This window comes from Pygocentrus nattereri, chromosome 23, assembly GCF_015220715.1.
Source record: "Pygocentrus nattereri isolate fPygNat1 chromosome 23, fPygNat1.pri, whole genome shotgun sequence".
Classification (NCBI taxonomy): domain Eukaryota; kingdom Metazoa; phylum Chordata; class Actinopteri; order Characiformes; family Serrasalmidae; genus Pygocentrus; species Pygocentrus nattereri.
In genome coordinates, this window is record NC_051233.1 from 21,473,078 (window position 1) to 21,499,238 (window position 26,161).

The 26,161-nt window shown below is 39.0% G+C and overlaps 1 protein-coding gene across 1 annotated transcript in view; it reads right to left on the minus strand.

Moving 5' to 3' along the window:
• lamc3 (laminin, gamma 3) overlaps nucleotides 1-26,161 on the minus strand; it is a 202,644-nt gene that overhangs the window by 158,771 nt on the left and 17,712 nt on the right. The window contains exon 2 of the mRNA XM_017698781.2: nucleotides 21,397-21,701. Coding sequence (XP_017554270.1) covers nucleotides 21,397-21,701 — 305 coding nt within the window. The remainder of the gene's footprint in view (nucleotides 1-21,396; nucleotides 21,702-26,161) is intronic.

Sequence of the window (26,161 nt, forward strand, 5' to 3'; positions counted from 1 at the left end):
ACTGTTGGTCACACAGCAATGGAGACAACGGTCTCACTTAGCTAGTAGCAAACAAAGGGGAAAAGATAAATATTTAAAATGAACGTCAATAATTTGGAGACAAATTGACTTATTTGTGTTTATAAGCACTCATCTAGTTTCCTGATACTTTTAAAACATCTGCAAAGCGAAACTGTCAAACATGAAAAAATTGCAAAGCTGAAGTCAGCTTCTTATTTGTCAACTCCACTTCTTATTCAAATTGTGCTGGTCCACCTTAAATGGTGTAGCAGTTACAATCTTGCACCTCTGGCACCATTTAAGTGGAACGGGAAGATTCAAACAAGAATCTGGTAAAAAAAAAAAAAAATCTAATGTTCAGAGACATTTTACAAGAAACTGTTCCAATTTTGCTGAAAGCATCCTGACAGAGATGTGAGAAAAGCAGATGTAAGCCAAGACTTAGAGCAGAGGAAAGTAAATCCTCTTTTATTTTTATTATTTATTTATTTATTTATTTATTTATTTATTTATTTATTTATTTTTAGTTTTTATCCTGTACTAGTACATCAGCACACATTGACATAGCTTCACAGCCAAGATGGTAAAACATTACTTCAATAAAATGGACTTAATATGTTGTGGACAATATGGCTCTTTACAACATTTAGAATGCCGACCCCTGGTCCAAGCCAAGCTCGTCCACGCATATTGTAATACGGAAAAGAGTAAACGAAAGTAAAATGGAGATGACACAAGTGGAAAAGGTACAATTTAATCTCATCTTTCGAACAGTGTAAATGGTATCTGGCCAAAGTTTTTCTAAATGTGATCCAGACATGAAACACTTGTTAAGACTTGACAGGCTCTTAGTTGACATCTTAATTACATTATTGTTCAAAAAAATTGAAAAATGAAGGAATTCCCCTTTAAATCTCTGAATTTCCAACTGTATTTTAATGTTCGTTACATATTACAGCAAATGCAACAACGGCATTTGGAAATCCCATTATTAAAAACAAGAGTTAATTCGGTAGAAGACATTTAAATATGATATATGGCTTAAAACAGAAAGCATGTGAGATGCTAAAGATGCAACCAAATGGACCAACAGAGTTCATGAGGGGGATTAGCACAGCAAATGTAGGCATAATCAAACTGAGAAGGCCTTTTTCCTTTTCTTTGAGCAGCTCTTTTTTTTATTCCTGGATTACTCTCAGCATAGACGCTCGACCCAGGGGGCCCTTGTGTCTCTTGTCATCCGATTCCAAGTTCAAACATCCTCTCTTTTCTCCTCTCCCCTCTTCCCTCGCAATTCTTTCCGTTCAGGCATTCGGCAGGGGTTTGAGCGAAAAGAGGTTTAAAGAGGCAAAGAATGATGGCTGGGAAAAAAATAAAGTGTTTTGAACATGGATTGCGCAGTAGGGGAAACACTTATAGCTGGATTAAAATGCTAATATTACAGGCAGGATGCAGGCCTGGTGCTTCTAAAGCGGATGAAATACGGAGGCTTTGATGCAGACTTAGGAGAATATGTCCAGCTGTGTGCTGTGAGTCACAAGCAGACATGCATGGTTGACAATTAAGACAAGGTTAAGGAAGGTTTGGGTTTATTTAAGGTTTGGACTAGGGGTGCATTAATGTAGCGGCAAAATAATGACATGATTCAGCAGTGAAGCTTTCTTAATAGAAGCAATTTATGGAAGCTAAACCATTTGACTTAAATTAACATGTGAAGCCTCTATGTTTCTTTCATTTTTCTGCAGCTGTCTATTATTTTGATGGTCACAGTAGCAGAACATTATTTTTTTTTTCCGGCTGACTGATTTGTTCGTGACTTCAATGGATCAGTGTGGGCTCCTGTACAAATGGCCTCTTTCAAAGTCACATCACATGTACATGTACAGCATGTCATGGTGGCCCTATTATGCTCTCTTGGGCTCTGAGTTTTGGCAACGATCAGAATCAAACTCACAATCTCCAGGTGATGCTACCATGTCTTTCCATGGCTGTCTCCAAGTTGGAAATAATGACAGTGAGTTCTCAGCGCTGTTCTCAGTCAGTACAGACTTTTTTGCATAATATGAAAATATGACTCGATTCTTTTCTGGCAAAGATAAAAGTCCCACTGAAGCCTTTAAACTAGCAAAATTACTGTTGCAAACAGTGAAGCCACTCATGACATTTGTGAAGGGGAAGATGTTCTCTGAGGAGAGACGGAGTTGGACTCTTCCAGGCTCCACCCATTCTCCTCTTCTGCCATGCACCTGCAACTTATGTTGATCTCATTAGAACGACTTTATATACCCTTTTGTTTCCACCATGTGTTTGTCACTTGAGCTCTGAGCTTGTTTCTTGTGTTTGGGTTTCCCTGGTTTTCACCGCTGCATGTTTCCTGTCTGCCAGCCTGCCTGTGGGTTGACATCAGAATGCCTTTAAGCCCCTTCATTACAATAACACACCAGAAATAGCTTTTAGATTTTGCACTACTAAGGAAAAAAGTATAGGCTAACACTTTGCATGTTACACTTTTGCGTAAAGGTTTCCTGCCAGAGATGTGAGAAAGTGGCTCTAGCTAAACCTAGTGCTTAAAACAGAACAAAGCAAGTGAGTGTTTTTTGTTTTTATTGTTTAACCTGTACTAGTATGTTAGCACATACTGAAACATGTGTACAGCCAAGATTGTGCAATGGACATAGAATGTTGTGGCTCCCAAAGTGGTTTGAACAAAATGACTCTCCTTAAAATTTGGGTTGCCAACCCCCGATTTAGACCCTGAACTGCTAATGTGACTTGTAAACAAATGGTACAGGAGACAAAAAACTGAAGCTACGCAGCTGCGTTTGTCTCTGTTGTGGTGACGCATCCGATTAAGGCCGTCCTTTGACGCTGTCAAGGATGCATCACAAAGCTTTAGTGTTCATGCCACAAATGCTATGTGGTCATATGCATCTCTGAACACCTCTGATTGCGGTTTAAGTGACTATATCACAACGTGTCTCCAAGACATGTTGTACCCCCTTCACACCTGCACTCAGCGCTGTCCACTTATGATCACCCAAGATGCATGTTAATTCCAAGTGTTAACAGGGCTTTAGACTCAGTAACACATTATACATTTACTATATACTATACATATCTTACCCTTCAGGCCTTCCATTTGACGTCAAGAACACTTCCTGTCATTTCAAATGTATACTAGCAGCTGAAGCTGGTGGTAGAGACACTACAGTCATGGACAAATTTAGATCATTTGGTGTCCTTGGGCAGTAGTGCTATGGTGACCCATCCCCATGAATCCACTGATGATAATCAAAAACCTCTTGCTGAATTGGTCTTAGGATGTTTTTTCTAAAAGTGAGCCAGAGTTAACACCTCAGCTAAGGCCTTGTCAAGATTGGTTAGGTATGCAAATGAGAGGACATCAGTGCACTCGCCAAGATCACTAATGTCACAATGCGCATCAAGTAAGATGTTGAAATGAAAACAATCTCAGAGACGTCACTGTGCTAGATTCACACAATGATGTTTTGTGCATTTATGGCTGGATAATCAAGCTGACTCTTGTCATGTGAACATTCAAAGTAGATTGACTGTTTAAATGTGTTATAATAATAGATAAAACCATTTAACCATTTATGGTTATGCATACTAAGGCTTGTCATTCAGTAACTACAGGGAGTTACTAGTTACTGCAAACTAGTTAAGCTGTTCTTAGCTTATAGAAGTGTGTATTAATGCAACACACACTACCTATGTTGGGGTCGGCGTGGCTCATGGAGGTACTATGGTGGTCACTTTCCACTGATGGACAGGGTAGATGGTGGCTAATAAATTGCAGTGAAAGATGAGTCAGTAACTCTTAACCTACAAAGTTTAATTGATGTTTTTGTAATAAGGTGTTTCTGAACAAATGGCCAATGAGTGTAGATGCAAGGTGTGCATTGGCAATGCAGTATATATGACCCAATTTCGAATTTACGGCAAAATATTTGTTGCTTTGCGACAGGAGCAGCCAGACATCTTCATCCTGAGTGGCTCTGTCTGGAGTGAAAGAGCACATGCAGGCGAATGCAGAACATGCTGTACTATTCATCTCTGTTACATCTGCAAAAGGTCAGCTCATCTCCATAAAAATGTAGGTCGCTCCAACCGGAGAACAAAAAAGCCCATAATCGCTCTGCCAAATTAGTCTCTATGCCCCATACTTGCACCACAATTTCATATATACGAGAAAGGGGAGGGAGTTTTTGTGCGTTTTTTTTAATGAAAAGGTTTCACTCTATTGATCTCTCTTTCGCTCAGACTAGAAGGAAGCACTGATGGTGGATCCCAAGGTCTCTCGTTTACTCATTAAAATGACTTGGCAGCAAAGAAATAAAAGCAGCGAGAGAGCAAAAAAAAAAAGACTTGGACATACACAAAAAAATTGGTCACTGCCTGCTTGTAAACTGATCTTATCGATCTGAGGATGCTCTCTAATCAGTATGTCGATGGACACCTTGCTGAGAAGAAATCTACTGGCCTCACAGGCTTTAGGAAAAGCCTGGCTGAGGTTTCAGAGTATGAAAACCAGCTCTTTAAGCTAGAAGAGCAGTACTAGGATTTAAATCGTGATTAAATCCTTACTTTCTAACTTTTTTTTTTACTGAATTTGGTGCCATCACCAATATATCTAAATGGCACTTGACACTAAGTATGCTCTAATTAGTTGAACTGTACACTGAAATAAATTATATTTTTACGAGTTACTGGTCACCAGCCATACATTTAGGCTGCTGCTGTTGTAGTGAACTCCTGAAGGAATTTAGTATTGTTTATGCCTCAGTAATGCTAAATATTGGTACTTCATCATGTCATAGAGTGCAAAAGCATGCTATTTGGAATACGGCTTTGAGTACCACTTTACAGTAAGACTAATATCATAAACAGTTCCTGAGCTGATTAAAATCTGGTTTATCAGTAGTTATTGAAGTTTATTTTTTTTAATAAAGTTTATCAGTAGTTATTGATTAGGCCATACACAACGTAAATCATTAATAAGCAGTTAAAACACATACATAAAAATATAATCACTGGCCAAATAATGAGCCCACATTCATCTATACTGTTAAACCTCAGAAACCTCATCACACCTTCATATTTATCAGATAGAACAGCTGTTACCCCTATTTTATTTATGTTATATATGTTTATTAATGTTTAAGGTGTTTATGACTTAGTTAATAACCTTTAACATACTAGTGTTAAACCATACAGAAACCCCTGATAAAGATCTTCTTATAGTGATACCAGTTTTGGTCAGTCGCTGCTTTTTATTACTACCACTATTATTACGGGATATTTCATGTGGAGCTTGTGGTTATTTGAGAAGTGTTTTTTTTTTCTTTTGCATTTTGGCTTTCCGGATGAAAACAGCATTTTCTTTCACTGAAAAGTTTTTGAAAATGCTCTTCTTAAGCTTTTATTTTCTGGCAGTATTTTTGCATTCTCACGTGGATGAAGAGATTTCCTAAAACACTAAGTGTGGATGAAGATTTATGGTTCAGGAAAAGTTAGGTTGAATTAAATGGATTTTTAGTTGAATTCAGTTAAAGACAATGGGACACATTGACCAATATTGTTTTTTTCTTGAATTTGTTCTTGAGAAGGGTGCTACGTGAAAGTCTACATCACATTCATGACATGTTCTTAAATCACAGAATTGTTTGCATCCTTATGTTCAGACCCAAGAAGACATTTCTTCTTAAAAATGGCTGGTGAAAGAGGCCCAGTGTGAGCATCTACACAGCTTCTACAGTGGACCATCTGCTTACCATCAAAAAGTCCAGAAAAAGAGCAAGATGAGGTCAAGTGGAAACGAAAAAGCTTTTGTGTCTGGCTCAGCCACTGCGCCTCAGGCTGCACTGAAGCCATGCACACAGTCTCGCATGATCTTGAGGATATGGAGCTGATTCAGGCTCCTGGCATATCCTTGGCCCACCTTGTTTGCTGGCTACTGCTGAGTTCTTGCTCAGCATGCATTAAGTGATAGCAAAAAAAACCACCCGAACGCTTGCTGTTTGCAGTTATCTTTTCTTCACAGACAGCCCTACCCCACTTGATCATATGTTACACCTTTTTCAATATGTTAGTGTCCTACTTCTAAAGCAAATGTTTCGGCATGGTTTTGTGACAAAGCAAATCTAAAGCAAAGCTGTGAAAGTGACATGAATGTAAGTTTAGGGTTAAGGTTGATGTTAGAAGCCAATTTTACGGCCGGAAGTGGCAAAAGCCTCATGCAATTTGATATTATTTGTCAGTCCGTGACTGAAGTACCCTTGAGCAAGGCACTTAACCCCCAATTGGTCACCAGACACCAAGGATAGGGCTGCCCACCGCTATGGGCAAGTGTGCTCACTGCCCCTAGTGTGCGTGTTCACTAGTGTACATGTATGTGGGTGTTTCACTGCACGGATGGGTTAAATGCGGAGGTCCAATTCGTCTGTGTGCAAACACAGTTGGCTGATGGTTTTGAATGAATTAATTATATTTATTTACTTTTTTTCTTTTCTTTACTTTTTTTACAGCTGCATTATTGGCCTGAACTTGGGGCAAGTTTTAGAAAGACCACACAGTAAATTTGATCAAATAAAATGTGAGTGCATTGCAGTGTGGAACAAAAGAGTGTCAACACAGTTTTATCTGCAGTGGCGGAGGCAAAGAAATTCTATTTTGCCTCAGGTGGCGGAATTTCATGGGACAAGCTTGACTGCTCCCGGAACAATAACTAATAACAAATCAGCCTAAGCCAGAAGCGAAAGGGGAGGAAAAAAAATCATATTTTTTCATGTTCCGTATTTAAGCATGAGGTCAGGACTCGTGAACAGAACCTGAAAGAAATGAAACACTCTGCTTACCTCCTGCCATGCTGAGTTTAATTAAGACCTGTACATAATTACAGACCTCTGTGTAATTATGGCATAACAGGGCCAGCTCTAGCCTTTTGGGGGCCCTGAGCAAGATTTTGTGGGCCCCCTATCTTACTAGCTGATTTATTGTGAAATTAGTAAGTAACAGCAATGACTACCACAAACGGTCTAAATTATGTCAGTTTAGAACCGGCTAATTTGTGTACTGCTGATTATTTGATGATTTTTGGGGCTCTATTTAGTTATAGTTTAATGTAGTGATGTCGTGTAGTTTAAAGTGCAGAATTAGTGGTGACAGCGTTGGTTGTTTACTGTTGTAAAAGATTTGCTCACTACATATTAAGGTGGTATAATCTTTTTTTCCTTTTTCCTTCTTTGTCAAGAAATTGGATGTTCATTATTAATGTTGCGCCTTCATGCAAGGCCATGCAAAGTGCCTTAGAGGGACTTGTGCTCAAAGTTGAAATGAGACACATGGATCCAAATGATGAAACAAGAACTGCAGTATAAATCTTCAGCAACAACCAGTAGCAAAAGAGCGCCATAACATATTACACCAAATCTTCACCCTCGAAATAATGTTATTATATTTATTTCGTGATTCTGCTAGTGAACTTTGTAATGTAAATAACACTGCCGTCAAATAAAAATATCAAAATATTTTAACAGTTACTAAACTTTTTTTAATGGAATTACTTACACAAGAAAAGTGTGTAATTCTGACTGAATTTTGATTCTTACAGCAGCTGATAAAATGTGGTTAAACAAGCTAATGACCACAATGAGCTCGGAAAAACCTGCTGCCACAAGACAGGCTACGACAGTAAAGTTCTTCCAAAAAAATCCCATAAAGTACTCCACTGTCCATAAATAATGATAGGTAAAAATGAGAAAGCAACCCTGCTGCTCTTGTAAGCTTGAGTTTGATCAGCTAATTTGCTTCATTTACTTAATGAAGTAACAGCACCGCCAGAGTTATTAAAGCCATTACAACATTATGTTAACCACTTAAAAACCCAGACTTATAACGTACTAAGACTTATTATTTGGTAACTAACTGGATTTCTGAGTTTTGGCTGAGCTATTCATAGGTTATAGAAGTGTGTAATAAAACTTTGGGCCTGCTGGTGGGGCAAGGCCATTTAAAGGGTTAATGACTACTAGCAATGACTAACTTTAATAGCATACCAGCTAAAATTATACTAGGGTTCAATATCTACCTTTTAGAGTAGATACAGCACAGTACAGAGTACAGAGCAGACACTGTCATTGATATGTGAAGTTAACAACACAGATGTTTTCTATGTCTGCTTTGGCTTTGAAAATGCATACAAAACAGTGCCCTTCAGTCCTTCAGTCTGGATCTGGCATATTTTATCACCATATCACCATAACATTCAAATTCTGAGTTGAAGGCTTAAATGATAATTGAACTTGGATTATAAAAGTGGTTGCTGAGCAGCGATTGGAAGGTCAAGAAAATGCATGTAATGTAACAATACAGCTCAATTCAGAAGTTGTTAGGAGGCCCCCTGGTGACCACAGGGCGCTTAGCAGTCACTTATGTGACTAACTAAGTAGACCTGGCACTGAGAGTAAAGATATTGATGCGCGGAGGGCACAGGGAGTTAAGTGGAGGAATAATGAAGAGAGTAAATTACAGAACAGCATGGTTCTATCTCAATATGTGGTGAGGTGTCCACATTGGGGGATGTTTTAAGCCATCAAATGCATAAATTCCTCAGTTCACATGTCTTATTATATCATTAATATCAAAGTAAAACATTGTATCTTCATTCTTATCATTTTCTCCACAGTTTGTAAACGTTTGTAAACATTTACAGTGTGAATTCTTATGACGAATGGACCAGTAGAAATGGTCCAAAATGGCTTGGAAAAAAAATCTGGTTACATTCAGTTCTGTTAAGTTTTTTTCTTGCTCCTGAACATTTGCCATTTAGAAAATACAAGGTTTTCATCCAACTGTGACAGTATGATGCCTGCTTTCTTATTTTGGCCTAATTTTAAATGAATACTTGTGTATTTCAACCTTATGTCTGTTTCCTGCATCTGTAACATCAGTTACCACAAACAACAGTTTCAGCACTTTTCCCAGTACTTTTTGTGAAAGAACTGAAGATCTTTTGACTTGCTTAAGTCCTTGTCCTTTACCTTCTATTGTAAATGTCTAAAGGCAGCAGTTTTACTGTTCTTTTCTAGGTACATGGAAACTGTTTTTGACCGTTGATTGTAGGCTACAGATGTGACAGATATTAGATTGAAATATTGTGAAGAATTCCTTCAATGCAGAGTCACACACTGTGTCCAAAAGTATCCAGACATCCCTAATGATTAGTGAATGAGTATTTTAAAGTTTCAAAACGATTTCTGACCCAGATGTTCAAACGTGCTAAACATCTTATTTAATCTAATGTAGCCTTCCTAAGGAAAGATGAGTCTGAGGCGGACTCTCTATTAATACCTTTGATTTCAGAAGAGACAATAGTGTTTCGGTGCTTCATATTAGACACTGGAAGTATAGATACTTCATATTAGTGTATTCATATTTATGTCAACTCTTAGAAACATTATTATTATTGTCATTTTGCTATGTCATGTAAATGCTTTCAGTGTTATGGCCCCTAAGCTCTTATTCCTCAGGGTACATTTTGGTTTTTCCATCTGAATTTACATGACCAAATCATAAGGCAAATTGCTCAGTAACTGCATTAAATAAATGTGCATTTATATTTTATTTATTTATTCTTAAAAGCTCCCATCCAATTAACAGAATGTTTTATGATACATATATTGCTATGTGCTTACAATTTACTGCTGAAAGCCAAAAATACCGTCTGTTTATAGCCCAGATTTGATGAAAAATGAGTCGACTTTCAGTAGACAAAAAACTTTTTAAAAAAAGTTCAGCTTCTTCTATTATAAGGGTTTGAAATGACATTACCCATCTATTTGACTGGAAAGAAGACAAAGTGCAAAGTGGTCTTGGGTATGTGAAAGGCACTACAGAAACTGTTATTTCTATTTCTAAGTTGTTCATTTACTCAGTGTTTTATTGCCGCCTCGCTGCAACCCTGCTTGCTTAATTCCAGTACCACAGTCTGTTTTCGCACATGCCCAGACTGAGAACTCTAAAAGAAATGTAAGAGTTTACAGTAATAAGAGTACTTCTACTTCCGGCGGTGCGGCGAGTAGCTGCAATGGCCACTTCGGGAACAGCAAAACGGTGCTTTTTTGCTATTTTTGTTTACTGTCTGTCGTGTAGCCCGACCAAAACTAGATATCATGACTGTTATAACCAGCACCATCATCTACCATCGCCAGAGCCTGCTACAGCTGAGAAATCAGCCAATCTCTGCTTCCAAACAAACTGCGGGAAGAGCTGCACGAGCTAGGCTTGCTACGATCCCTGGTGCTGTGTGAGCCTGCTGGCCGAAAGCGACGCGTGAGGAGGCAGAAGCGAGGCAAGCGAGCCGGTGTGCGCGCTAGGCTAATGGCTAACCCCACACGACCAGCCGTTCCATCGCTCTAATGTTTGGTCCTTGCAGAATAAACTGGACTACCTCCTTATTTGCCTAGAGAGCCGAGTTCGCTGTATATAATAGCGGTGTATATAGCTCCCAGTCCTAATGCTAACACCACACTGAACGAGCTGTACAGCGCTATCAGCGATCTGCAAAACACACACCTAGATGGACTGTTTATTGTTGCCAGTGATTTCAACCATGCCAATCTGAAGTCAGTACTCCCCAAATTTCATCAGTATTTGCACTTTGCAACCTCTGTGGCTAACATGCTGGATCTTGTTTACACAAACATCCCCGGGGCGTACAGGGCCGAGCCCCGCCCCCACTACGGCATGTGGCAGGGCATCCAGGCCATCACCAACTACAAGTCACCTCCACCTGCTTGTAACAGTGATGCCTCCCTTCCAGACATGCTTAACAACTTCTATGCTCGGTTTGAGGCACAGAACAGTGCTTCAAGTCCGCCATCATCATCCCTGTGCCAAACAAATCTCCAGTGTCCTGCCTCAATGACTACTGTCCCATTGCACTCACTCCATTCGTCATGAGGTGCTTCAAGAGACCTGTCATGAGGCACATTAAAGACCAACTTCCTCCTTCCCTGGACCCACTGCAATTTGCATACTGCCCCAACTGCTCAACAGATGACGCCAGCTCCACCACACTCCAACTGGCTCTCTCCCACCTAGACAATAAAGACACCTACGTCACAATGCTGTTCATAGACTTCAGTTCAGCATTCAACACCATCCTTCCTCAGCAGGTGATTGGAAAACTGAGCCTACTGGGCCTGAACACTTCTCTCTGTAACTGGATCCTGGATTTCCTATCTGAGAGACCTCAGTTAGTCAGGATAGGAAATAACATCTCCAGCAGCACCACACTGAGCACCGGTGCCCCTCAGGGCTGTGTGCTCAGTCCACTGTTTACTGACTCATGACTGTACTGCAAAGTACAGCTCAAATCACATCATCAAGTTGCTGATGACACGACTGTGGTGGGTCCAATCAGCAAGAACGATGAGTCAGCATACAGAGAAGGACATGCAGCAGTTAACGGACTGGTGCGGAGCCAACAACCTGTCTCTGAATGTAGACAAAACTAAGGAGATGGTTGTTGACTTCCGAAGAGTGCAAGGTGACCACCCCCCACTGAACATCACTGGCTGTGCTGTGGAAATCATCAGGAGCACCAAGTTCCTCGGTGTCCACATCACAGATAACCTCACCTGGTCCCCCAACACCAACTTCATAGCCAAGAGAGCCCAGCAGCACCTCTACTTCCTGCAGAGACTGAAGAAGTCTCATCTCCCCCCCCTCCCATCCTCACCATGTTCTACAGGGGGGTTGTGGAAAGCATCCTAAGCAGCTGCATCATCGCTTGGTTTGGCCTCAGACTGCAAGATCCTACAGTGTACAGTGAGGACAGCTGAGAAGATCATCGGGATCTCTCTCCCCTCCATCATAGACATCTACACCACATGTTGTATCCGGAAAGCCACTAGCATTGTGGATGACCCCATCCATCCCTCACCTGGACTTTTTTCACTGCTGCCGTCTGGCAGAAGAGCATCCGTGCCACCACTGCCAGACTCTGCAACAGCTTTATTCCTCAAGCAATCAGGTTCTTAAACTCACAAGGACTGAGCTTACTCCACTGTGTACTTGTACATAGATGGAATGACAATAAAAGCCTCTTGACTTGACTTGACATGCACTAACAAATCTGATTACTGAACTAAAATACAGCGCTCTTTATCTGATTTCTTAATCTGATTTCTAGAACTTACTCTGGTCTAAGAAATTGACGTATGCTGTTTATATGACCTTTTGAATAATCAGGTAACTGCAGAAATCTGATTATGACCAGATTATTGAGCACATGTAAACATACTCTTTGAATGTTTTTGGGATTACTTGCATCATGAGATGCAACCAACTTCAAGAACTGAACTTTAGCGGTGTGAAGAAATATCCCTACACATTTCTACCAAAAACTGAAAGCAAGTAAGTCTTCTGGAAAGGATGAGAACAGTAATGAAGGCAAAGAGTTTACACACTAAATGCTGAAGATGTTAGATTTTGCCATTTTTGAAAGTGTCATTTTTTTTCTTAAGGGTTTTCTGCTTTTTTTGTTGAGACTGGAAAATGAGTAACTTGCGTTTCATGTGCTTTTTGACTGGAATTGAAATGAACAAAAGGTATGACCCATGCATGACACTGTACATACTATATTCTATAACTACACTTTCCATGAAATACAAGTTTAAACAAAAGAGGAAAGCCTTTTAAACATGCCAAAATCAATCTGTCCTTCTGTCATCATCTTTCTCTGTAGCTTGCCCAGTGCTGAAAGATATCAGCAGATGTTAATGGGTCATTGCACCTTTGTGATATTTTTTGCCCTGACACATCAAAGGCTGCTCTCCCTGCTGCAAATGGAGCATACTACTATAAAAAGTATGGATGGCTCTTACTCAGACGCTTGTACAATGAGCGAGGGCAGGACCGGATCACTATCTCTGTGGATAGGGAGTTATCCATCTTAGAGAAGCTGCTTGATGCCCAGGGCATTCACAATTTATATTTGCAAGCGCTGATGATTAATGTACGGCATGGGAAAGTGAATTTTGCCATAAATTTTGCATGTGCCTGCTACTTCTTAGTGAGGAATGTCTAAGTCTCATTTGAATAAGAGAGGCTTGTTTTTTTTTTTTCAGGGCACACCTAAGAAGTTAACAGATTATTCCATCTTTTTTCAACCTCTGCCATGACAGCAGCATACAGTTAATTGCTAAAGACAGTTTCCTTGTCCTTAGAGAAGAAAATGTATTTTTGTCCTTAGACAAAAATACATTTATATAGAAGCCAGTTAGTAGGTGCTTTTACTTAGTGCTGGGAAACATTGAAATGATTGTATGTGGTAATCAGCTGTAAGCTACAGATGCATCTGATGGAGATTAGGTTAAGAAATGCTGATGTATTCCTGTAAGGGCAAGGTCGCAGGATAATCATCTCTACCATTGTTATTACGGCTAGCATGCCTAAGGCTTCCTGACGGAACAATCTGCAGTAGTAATCACTCTCTGGCACTAGTCTATTGTAGCTCAGAGCAAATCAGTCTCAAGAAAAGAAGCTCAGTTGTGTAAAAATAGGCCGTTTTAATGTCAGTAGAATGTCAGGTGATGACACTATGCAAAAGCAGAACATTTTTGAAGACCACTCTTCACTTATTAGCACCTATTCCACCTGGATGGACATCTTTTTCCCTAATGGTCAACTTTTACAATACAGAATCAATCGCTACAGACATCCAAACTTCATGTGACCTTCAGATTAGCTCAAGAACAGCGTAGAGAGCTTCATGAAATGGGTTTCCATGGCCAAGCAGTTGCATCCTAGCCTTACATTACCAAGTGCAATGCAAATTGTCGAATGCAGTGGTGTAAAGCGCTGCCACTGGACTCTGGAGCAGTGGAGACGTGTTCTCTGGAATGCCAAATCACAGTTCTCTGTCTGGCAACCCAAAGGATGAGGCTGGGTTTGAAGGTTGCCAGGAGAACGGTACTTGTCTGACTGCATTATGCCAAGTGTAAAGTTTGGTGGAGGGGGGATTATGGTGTGGGGTTGTTTTTCAGGAGTTGGTCTCAGTCCCTTAGTTCCAATGAAAGGAACTTTTAATGCTTCAGCAGACCAAGAGATTTTGGGCAGTTTCACAATATACATGTGAAGGAAGATGAGCGAATACTTTTGGCAAAATATTGTATGTTTTAAGGCAATGTGTTTCATAATTTATTAAAACTTTACCTAGATTATCTGTCAACTTTAGCTAAATTAGCTACTGTGTCAGCTACCATATTTGCTATCCAAACTACATGCTGGCCAGCCATTTCCAGTTGTTTCCTAGATAGCAAGCATATATTGGTCTGTTGGCTTGATAAGGTCAGCATCCTGCTAACTGTTTGCACTGTTGGTCCACCCTCGGACCACCCAGATTATTTTTCTGCACACAAGCTCTACTTAGTTTTAATCTTCCCAAACAAATTTTAAATGCAAATAGACTTTTATTTTAAAAAATAAACTTAGACAAATGTTACAAACAACTGAGAGAGGAAAATAATAACTAGACCTACTATAAAAAGATTTTATAGACAATGTTGTTGCTGACACTGTGCTAGATTAATCAGTAACTAAACTCACTTACAAAGAATTAATAAAGAAATGAAGGAAGAAAAAATAGGTAAAGTGAGTGGAAAATGAGCCAAGATAAGTAGAATTTTGTCTAATATTCTGCTTAGCCACTGGTGGACCACACAAAAACACCTGAGAAAGATGCTAGTGGACCAACAGCTTTGCCATCAGTGAGCTGACAGTGGTCCACTATCCTTTTGCAATCAGTGTTCTGTCTGCATTGACCGCATGTAGTACTTCAGTTTGGTCCATCAGACTTACCATCCAAAAACTACATGCTAGCCAAACAAAAAAGCTGCAGTTGTGTGGTCTTTTAACTCACCATTGCCCTTTCAGTCCCCATTGCTCACTAGCAGCACAACACAGCCACATAATTTCCCACTGAAAGCCAACAATGTTTTAGTTAATCTAATAACAGAGTTACAGGGAATTCATGATTATATCAATCAAATCAAATATCCCAGTTGATTTCCATTCCACTGACAAAATAGCCACTAACGGGCCTGCAGAAAGATGCCATGTTGCTGGCGATTTGCCCAAAACTTCATTTATCCACATCTTTCTTCACCCCTGCTGTCAAGTTTGGAGTGAGCGCTGCTTTCAGACCTTCATTACAAGAAACAAGGTGATTCATGCAGACTTTAGTGCACCGTCGATCAAATCTTTGATGCACAGGGATAGAAATAGCAAGCACTCAAATGAAATGCACCACCAGCTGAGAGCCCTTGACTTGGATTGGACTGAAAAACAGCAAAGACATGGCAAACGAATACAGTGCGCAGATTCTTTGACATTACAGCAGAGATAAGGGGGTACGTGTTGGAAAAGGATGCCATGACAGACAGCAGAGAGGGAGGAGAATGGCAGAAGAAAGAGTATGAGGTGAGGAGAAAGACGCATTGATGGAGGGAGATGTAGAGAATGATAGAGGAAATGAGGGACAGAGGCGGAGAAATGAGGGAGAGAAAGACTGATAGGAGAGAGGGAGATGGCAAGATAGATAGATAAGCGTGTGTGTGAAAGGTACCTTTACTTCTGAATTAAGTGTTTACGGTTAAGCCTTCAAAATCCCACCAGGGTTGATGATGGAGGATTGCTGCACCGCACCCCTACCACGCTAATGTGCGGTACCGTGCAAAAGTTCAAGATCACTCTTCATTTATTTGACCTTAAAACAGTCACTAAGCACTAAAGACCACAGTTCTATTTAAAACCATTCAATATCGAGTTCAGTATAGTTTTTCAGATTGATGGAAATGTGCTGTACGTGGTTTTATTTAGAATCTTTTTAAAAATGGTTCTAACTACAACTGCGCTAGACATCCCATCAAACCCTAAACCATCAAAACAATCTCCACCAGACACCCAGATACTACCCAGTACCCAGTACCTTGACCTCAACAGCACTGACTGTGTTTTGGATTACTTGGATTGTAAGAAGCAGAAAATGCAACCAACTATAACTGAACTTTGGATGTGTGGAAAAACAGATTTCATGAACAACTGAAAGCAAGACTCCTGACCAGAATGGAAGCTGTAATAAAGTCAAAAGATGGATGGCCCAGTTTGCCTAGAAATGAAATAAAAAAGGCTGGTCTCTGACTTGGAGTGTTTTTGTGTGTTTGCATATGTACTACAAATGACTATGAATGCCCCCATTCCCACACTGCAGACTCTGTCTGCATGAGAAACGACAGGCCAATCTTCTTTTTATCTCTTTAAAATAGCAGAACCATTTTTGTTCCCGTCTAAACATATAGCCTATTCTCATACCCAACATATCTCACAACATGCTGTGTCTGAATAATGGTTCTAGTTTCTGGACTATGTGCATTTTTTTGTTTGTATTCAAGTGTGTGCATGTGCAAATATGCCGGTTGTATACAATACGCTAAGGTTTATATTCCAGATGAATCTTGAACGAATGAAAAGATGCTACAGTGTGTTCCAGAACGATCTCTAGCTGCTGTTTCTACAGCTTATGGTCAATTACCACAAACAAATACCTGTTATTTAGACAAAAACACACAACCATAGAAGCCAATGGGCGGTTGCTTCAGCGCCTCAAAGGAATAGTCCAGCATTTTTCAACCTAATCTGTACCTTCTACATCTGTAGTACATGGTTAATTAAAGAACGCAATAGTTTCCCAGTATTTAGACAAAAACAGAAAACCCATGGTTTCAAAATACACCTACAATACAAGCCAATACGCAGATGCTTAAGCACTTATGGGGGGGGGGCATTTGGGGGGGGGGGGGGTTGGGGGGGGGGCAATAGCATCTGAAGGGGAGTGGGTGGTGATGGCAAGCGAAAGCAGTCAAAATCAGTCGAGGACAAGTTCACAATATTCTGTGCATGCTTTGTGTGTTTAGCAAGCATGAAAAGTAGATAAAAAAAAAGACTGATATATAAACATGAACTGCAAATTAAGAGAAAACACTCATTATAAGACACACATGCTTCCCTTTTGGCCTTATGCCCGAAGAATGCTGGGATAGGCTCCAGCACCCCCCCGCGACCCTGACGGGGAAGCGGCTTAGAAAATGGATGCATGGATGGATGGACATGCTTCCCTTTTGTTCATCTTAAAGTCATGGGAGGTGCATTCTCTGATAATTAACTTACTAAACTTAATAATTAACTTACTAAATTAACTTACTATCTTGATTAGTCATCATGATAGATGAGATTTGTGTTTATGCTTCCTTGAGCAAATATCCAATGTCCAAAAGTCAGAGACCACCCTTCATCTATTTCATTTCCAACTTAAATCTGCGTTTTCATTCTACTTAGGCTAATCTTGTTCTTGCAGGCAAAGATTAAACACATACTAAAAAACCATTTGAAAAAAGTCCCAATGGCCAAAAGAAGATGTAAACTGGGTAGTCTTAATTTTGGGTAACTCTTCCAAAAGCAGTCCTCATATCAATCACAAGGCTGATGTCTCTTGCCCCTCCCACACAAAACAGTTGCAGAGTTAAAGAAATTTAGTGAGCTTAAGCTAATCCAGCATAAGCAAAGGCTAGGAAGCTAGACCACCTGTCTGCAGCTACCTGTTGTCCATTCATTCATTTATCCACACGTGAACGTTGCACATCATCTGTTCGGCCAACCATCTGTCTGTACATCTGTTTGTCTGTGACTTTTTTCATCCAGTTGCTGTCCCATAAAAGCTGGATAATGATTTTAGTTTTGTATGAGCAAGCTAGTAGTGTTGGACAGAAAGCTGTCAATCAAGCTATCATTAGCCGTGCTCATAGTTTGCAGATAAGTCTGGTTAGTGGGTTTTTAACTGTGTTTTATCATATCATCTTATATTTTTCCATGCAAGCTCTGCTGGATGTTTAATATAACACTAAAGTTTAATTTCATACAAACATGTATTAACACTTTACTCTGGCACTTTAAGTACAAGCTATTTGTTTTTTATTTCTGAGGAGTTTAGTTACAAAACAATCCACTCCCACAGTATACAAGAAAAAAACATCAGTTTCAGACCTAAGACTGAACTTTGGATAGTTTTAGTTCCTTCAAATTTCTTTAAAAAGTTAAAAACAAGTTTCCTGACAAAAATGGAGGCTGTGATAAAGAAAAAGGGTGGGCACAAGAAATGAAATTCTGTTTAGTTTTTGAAGATTTGTGTCATTTTCTCATAAATACGTGCTTCTTATTTTCTTTCTGATGTTAAAAAATGAATACTTTTTACTTATTTTACTTTTAAAAAGTTAAAAAAAATGAACGGTGGTCTCTGACTATTGTGCAGTAATGTATATTTCTGTTTCTAAAATTGTGTGTACTAGTACAGGGTTATTTATTTATGTGCTTTGTGTGGTATGTGTTTATGGAATTATGTATCTACCCACACAGTACGACTAAAATGTAGAATGTATTTTTCCTGAGAGAGTCACTGTCGCTATGCCCTTAGTGTCATCTGTCCACTTCAATTCTCTGTAGTTGAACTGATGGCTATGAGTGTGTCTTCTTGACTGAAAGGTGTGTGAAAACTTTTTGAGAGAAGGTTGCTGTCTGCCTGACCTGTGCTGGATTAAGAACCATTTCAGGCTGCGGGCACGCTCCTGCCCTGCAGTCAGAGACTGCTATGAAGGTCAGAGGAGCTAGACAGAGATGCTAAAGCTGCACTGATAATGTACTTGCTAAAAGTGCAAGTGAATGTCAACATTTCTTCACCTGTGTGAGAGAGATATGAAGGAAAAAATGCACCTACTTGTGTCTCTTGTCATATCATTGGGATAGGAATTACTAGAGGCTTCACAAAACAGTACTATCACTTACTTGAGCTAGGGTTGGGCGGTAATATGGTATGAGGTGTTATTTAAAAAGGATGCCAGGGTTTAGGGGTGGGCAATGTGGGAAAAATATCATATCACAATACTTAGACATTTTCATGATACCACAACAACACAATACATTAGTAGTGTCACAGTTACAAAGAAGAGCTCACCAGTGGGTGGTGCAGATGGAAAGAGTGGAGAAATCACAGCCAGGATAAACCTCAGAAAAACTAAGCAATACAGTGGCTCAGCAACAATTACCCCCAAGAACATGTTTCATATCGACTTTTACTCTAATATTAGTCGCTTGACTTTGCACTCTTAGATATCCTCTAAACAAGAGTCATTTTAGCATCAGATAGCTGTTTCAGCAGCGCACCAATTTGTCAGAATCAAACCTGTACCGTAGTGTATAGCAATGTCTGGGTCTGTAGCCTGCTCACTAAGCTACCTAGCATAGCTGTTTTTGACTAATGTATTTATTAAAAAGGAAGCCATATCTGTTCCATCTGACAAATGACTGAAAAAATGCTTCAAATATTACTGCTTAGTGTTCAAGTACACTTTCAGAAACATCAACGAGTAATGCTAATGATTACATATAATGGAATGATATATTGTGATCTATTGCTTTTGACTTTTTGGTATTCTAGTCTACTTTAATGCACATGCAAATAGGTATTGTAAAATAATAAAACTTAAACTGTTTTTTAACTTAAAATATTGTGATGCTATATTGTATGGATTTTTCTTTACACACCCCTAGCAAACACACACACACACACACACACACACACACACACACACACACACACCAGTAGTGGAAAATCACACACATCTAACAATTACACAGGCACCACTTCACTGAAAGGCGAATGAGTAGGAGTTACATTATATGATAATATGCAATGTGGTACATTTACATTGAATTTACATTGTGGTGACAGGTTTAAGGTTGGACTTCTGACTTTTCTCCATTTAGGTCAATGTCAAGAATTTAAGTTTTTTTTTTTTCATAAGATATCTCTTCTTCTTACAAACACAATTATGCTTTCAGTCAGAAGTCTAGACTGTTCTTTTCAGAACTGCCCCCCCCCTTTTTTTTTTAAAGAGGTACAAGTGAGAAGAAAATCATAAAACAAAGTCATACTTTTGGTATCACTGGTAACAAAACTGGCTTATAAGGGTGAAATTTGATTTGAACATCCAGAGTCCAATCAGCCAAGTGACTGAATAATATGTACCACGGATGAGTTCCACACATCCATTCATCCCAAATCCAAGAAAATAAATTCCCTTTTGATATAAAAAAAAGAAATGTTTCTATTTTTCCTCTGAGATTTTATCTAGAGTGGTTCGTCTATCCAGGTACAAAAGTCCATTATGCACATTCATGCATCTATGTTAAAATGTGCAATTTGTGCATGTTTATGCGTTTTCTTTGCTAATACAGAAGTGCAGCTGTCTAAAATTGCTCTTGGCCAAAGATTGGCTCGCCTAACTTCAGTGATTGCAGAAAGTGATTATAAAAAACAGGGACGCAGGCGAAATGTATAAGAAATACATTCCACCAAATGTAGGGCTGTCAGAATTACTGCACAAACACATCTAATCTCAATTATTTGAAATGATTAAAAATATTTAAGCTGGCTACAGTAATTTTCCATGGTTGTTAGATTTCACAATTATATTATGCTTCAACAGGCAAAATGCAAATTGAGTGTATTGGGTTGACACAAATACAGCGCCTTGCATTATGTTCGGGACAAAGAAATTTATGCTTTGTACTCCACAGTATTAAAATTTTACTCAAACAATCCACATGTGGTTAAAGTGTAGAACTGTAGCGCTTTTTATACATTGCCCTCTATTCCATTGGGTCACTTTCAGAGTCTGCTTTTACTGTTTGACAATAGGAGGACCAGAGTTGTACCAATGAATGTCAAATAAACCATGATAAGGCTAACAGTAAGAGACATCAAGCAAACTGTAGGCCTACCAAAATCAACTGTTTGGAACATTATTAAGAAGAAAGAGAGAACAAGTGAGCTTTGTAACCATAAAGGGACTGGCAGGCCAAGAAAGCTGTACATGGCTGATCCGTTATATCCCCACACATTTGTGTGACACATTCATTTATCAATGACTACTGTCTGCAGAAGACTTGACAACAATAAAGGGAAATTCTGTGAAAGTTAACCTTTAAAGGGCATTAAAAACTGGCCATCTGGCTCCTCTCACTACTGGTGTGAACAATTCTGACTCTATAATTTGGTCAATAATGGAGCATTTTACCTCAAAACTCTGTATGATTTAATCAGGCAGACATTAAAAAAATGGTGGATTTCCACCTTAAAAAAACCTACAGAGTTCAGAAAAAAGCATCAAATACAAGAATGAAAACAATACTGAGGTCAAACAATGTAATGATAGCTACATGCATAAATATATAACTGATAACTGAAAGTACACAAACCTGTAGTGCTAGGCTCTGGTCAAAGTTGTAGGCACTGGGTCTTCCCTCCAGAGTGGAGAACGCTACGTTCCCTCCTGTCAGTGGAGAGATGTCACTAAACTCATCTGTACAGAGCGCTGTCCTCTCCTCCTCTCCAGGCCGGATGAAGCCCTTGGAATCTCTCCTGTAGGTTTTATGGCAGGAAGCACTGTAGTACTGGTATGGTTGCCAAGGTGCTGTCTCGCTTGTACGTTTGTAGATGGCAAAGCTTTCTGGTCGGCTCGTGTAGAACTTCAAGCGGACATATGTGATCTCAAAGGCCTTACCTGGGAAAAGAGCACAGTTGTGGAGTCAGCTGTTGTTTCTTTTTTGACAGTTTCTTACTTTTTTTAAATGATTTATCTAAACTCAATTCAGCTTTTGCAGTTGTAGTCATATCATAGAAAACAAACCGACTACTGTCCCACAAAAATAATTTCATGTTTATTAAGAAACCATTAGTGTTGAAAGTGTTCCTATTTAAAGACACTCAGCAGCTTAATAATTATCTAAAAGTTTGTCAATGACTGTTAAATGTTGTTGTAACAGGTACATAGTCATATATAAATGATACTATATAAAATATCAATCATTGCTAAATTACTTATTTTGGTTGAGTTTTTTTAAGTTAAGGGAAGTAAACACAACCTACATTTTTTGCAAATGTTAATGCACAGTTACTTGGTGCATTAATTTTTAAAACTGAAAAAAAAACAACATGTGATTGGACACTAATTGTACAGTCTCAGAACTTAACACTTTAGACCTCAATTGACTGGTTAGGACTGGATACGCAAGTAGAACATTGTCCAGGATAGCAAAGCAAAACCAATGTTGGAGTGGTGGTGCACCATGCTACAAATTTGATGATCCAAAACACATTTCAAAATCTTCCATGAATTACTGTAAGAAATGCAAGCTGAAACTTTTGAAAAGGCCCTCACCGTACCCTGAAATATGACTGAAAATCTGTAGGTAGAGCTTAAACATGCTGTGAATGCAAACAACTCAAGAATATTGCAGAACTACATGAGTGGTGCACGGAAAAGTGGTTGAAAAAGTTCTGAAATAAGAATTGCAAGACTGGCTATCAGTCTTATATTTAACAAAGGAAGTGTTACTAGCTACTGACTTAGTGGGGTGTCCAAGCCTTTGAGAATGCCACAATTACTATTGTTTTTTAATCAAAAATTAACTAAATATGCATTAACATGAGCAGAAACATGTTTTTACAATAGTTTGGTCGTGTTTAGTTCTTTTCTCTTTAAAATCAGCAAAATATGACATTTGGCAAGGGGTGCCCAAATTTTTCCATACAATGGTATATTGTACTATCATGGCCTACTTGTTTATTATGTAGAAGACTGGCAGTCATGGAGTTTCTTGTGATACAAATACACCTATCAAGGCCACCTTATGTGAGGACCACCTGTATCTCCTGTGTATCACAAGAGGGTACGGGCAGGGGCTTGTTGAAATGTTTCATGACTAGAGCCATCATACCCATCCATCTTGTTTTCATGGAAAACGTTCTTCAAACCCCTCAACACATTAGTTACTGCCTAATGACTATTGGCTATGCTCCTTAGAAAGTTCTAAAGAGCATAATTGGGAGGAATTTGCACGTTTCCTTGCTCTCCCTGTCTGTAACCTGATTATAGAAACTGAGTTTCTCTAAGAGGATGGACATCTGCTTATTAGCTAGTTGATCTATTTAAAAGGATATTTGGTTCATGTGTTAGAACATGTCCATCCAGTTCAGTTAAGGCCTTCAGTGCTTCTCTTTGCATTTATTGTGAGGTTTCAATTCCAGAACTTCATCTAGGATCATGTAGGTCAAACTACTTGCATTTTTTCGTTTTAAGTGACTTGGGTGGCACTTTATTTTGAGTGGTGTTTTTTAGATGAAATACACACTCAACAGACTCTCAGGGAAAAAAAAAACTTTATTTGGAGTTTCCAAATTCATATCTGTAGATGTTTAACCTGAGATGTCATTGAACATGTAACAGGTCTAATAGGTCTCAGCCTCCTCAACAAGCTGATATAGACACCATTCTGTACCTGTAGCTTAACTGCACTGGGTTTTGGTTAAGGTTAGGGTTAGGATTAGGACCAGGGTGAGAGTTAGGGTTAGTGCTTGGGTAAGATTGAGTAAGGTTAGGTTTTACATAATGAAAGTAACATATTAAGTCTACTTCATGTAACATATTAACAACACATCTACTTAATGTATCAACAGAACATTCTACTTCGCTACTTCACTGATATGTGGTTGATGTGTTATGTGTTGCTGATACTGTTAAGAGTTTATTAATCAATCATCTACAAAGGACCACTCAAAATAGGGTTACCATCACAAACAAAGGCATTTTCTCACAGCAGCTTTAAAGAAATGTAGGTCCAGGTAACTAACAAATAGGCTAAAGGCATGATTTATATCTCTTTTTTTAAATCACAAAAACCTTTCATTTTTACAGGGGTGTGTAGACTTTAGAAGAATATAATTCTTATAACACAGTTTAGCTGTATTAAACAAGACGTCATCATGAGAGCACACAAAATGCCAGAAAAAGGGATACAGAAGAGGAGCGAAAGGAGGGAGACTTCTAGGACTTCTAACAAAAATTTAAAAACACAAGAAAAGTGTAGAAAATGCCCCCATTAAAATACCAAAATTAGCTTCTACAATACACACTAAAATGATTCACTTAGACCAAATGTCCAAAAGCCTGTGAACATAGATCTAATACCATGTTAATATATTTCGTAGAATGAGAATCGGGAACAGAAAAGATGGAAAAAGAAGCCTTAAGTTGGTGTAGAAGTCCTTTAGAAGAAGTCCATTTACAAACATTGTTCTTTAGGCTTGGCACAAAAAAATCTTTTCTGGCACCTTTTCATTTTTAAAGTGCAAAAAAGTGTAGAAAACACGCCATGCACACACTATCAGTATGTACAGACTGAGCAATATTGTGAGTGTGGTAAATTCTTCCTTAGACCTGTGAGAAAGTTTATGGAACATCTGCGCCTCTTTATCTTTTATGAGGCATGCTGTGAATGTGTTATATGTCTCGGTTTATTTTGCCTCCTGTCAAAGAATGTTATTGTTATTCATGTTAGAACTGTAAATAAAACATGACCGGCTACATTTCCCATGTCCAAGTGGGAGGCCAGTGAACAAGGACAGTGCAACATTATGGGATATTTCAAAGCTAGTGTAGGGAGGACCCTGCCTACTTCCTTCTTATGCCATTATACAAAAAATGACTGCAAAACACAAGGAGTCCATAGGAAGAGAGTCCTCACTGAATGGGATTGCGTGGAGCTGATTAACCATAGACACAGTCCTACTCTTTGCTGTGTTTTCTTTGTTTCGGTTTATACTTGTTTTTCTCAATCTGATAAGTGGAGCCACCGTTGTAAATGACCAAGCTTTTGTATCTTTTTACATGAACTTACACTGAAAATATAAACATAACCAGCTGGCATGTTGGCAGGAAAAGTAAAGAGTTCGACCTAAACATATGTTCTACTTTTATATATAAATATCACTACAGTGTCGTATTTAAAGTGCTATCTGGTTAAATTTCTCTTCTGTATCAAATTCTTAAGTTTTGATTTTGTACATCATAGATTTTGGGTAAAAGCATGGCAGCTACTGAGTGCTCATTGTCTGGCATGCAGATCAGTTCATTGGCTGGGTGAAATGGTTCACCCCACTAAAGTCACAAATACAAATAAAGCACTGTTGAAATATTTTGGCAAGGCAACCATTTACAGACTAAAATGTTGACATGGTCACCTCTAAAGAGATAACCGAGTGAGAGTAATCCCTAACTAGAAAGTCTGCAAATACCTCACAACTTTCCTCAATGCTGGCTTCACCCTTCTTTTAGGCAAGTTCCACTCTGACGCATTCCATTGTTGCCTCCACGTTAATGATGATTGAGTTCACCTGTTTTTGACTGTCGGTTTCACCTGTAATTACAACTGATGACATTTCCAGAGTGTAATGTATTCTCTGACTTCAAATTGTGTGCCAACACTTGATAATTATGGGTTCGAGCAGATGGCTAAGGATCTGAAATGAAGCTAATTGATGTTTACAAAGCAGGGGATGGCTATAATAAGATCAAAGTGCTTCCAACTTGCAATTTCAATTGTCTGAGATGTCATTAGAAAATGGCAGTTCCATAGAAATGTGGAAGTCAGGGCAAGATCTGGAAGACCAAGAAAACATTCAGATTAATGAGCTCATATTCTGGCCAGAAATACAAACTCAGTAACAGCAAAGGACTGCAAGAGTGGGGGTGCACATTTGATGATAAGAACATCTTGCCAACTGTTTAGCATGGCAGTGGTTCTGTTATTCTTTAGGGGTGTGGGAAAGCCAGTGGAACTGGACATTTTGCACAGGTAGATTGAAGAATGGATTCCACTACTATCAGCTAAATCTGGAAGCAAATATGACACAGTCAGCCAAGAAACAAGATGAAATGAGGCTGGCTTCTACAAAAGGACAATGATCCAAAACATACCTCAAAATCTACCATGAAATACTTCAAGAGATACAAACTGGAGCACTTGAAATGGCAATCACAGCCCCCTCACTTGTCACTGAAAACCTGCCATCTTAAACATGTTGTGCATGAAAGGCAGCCCAAGAATATTATGAGAGACAAGCATTCTGCAAGGAAGAACTGGTGAAATGTCTTAAAACAAGAACAGAAAGAGTCCTAGCTGG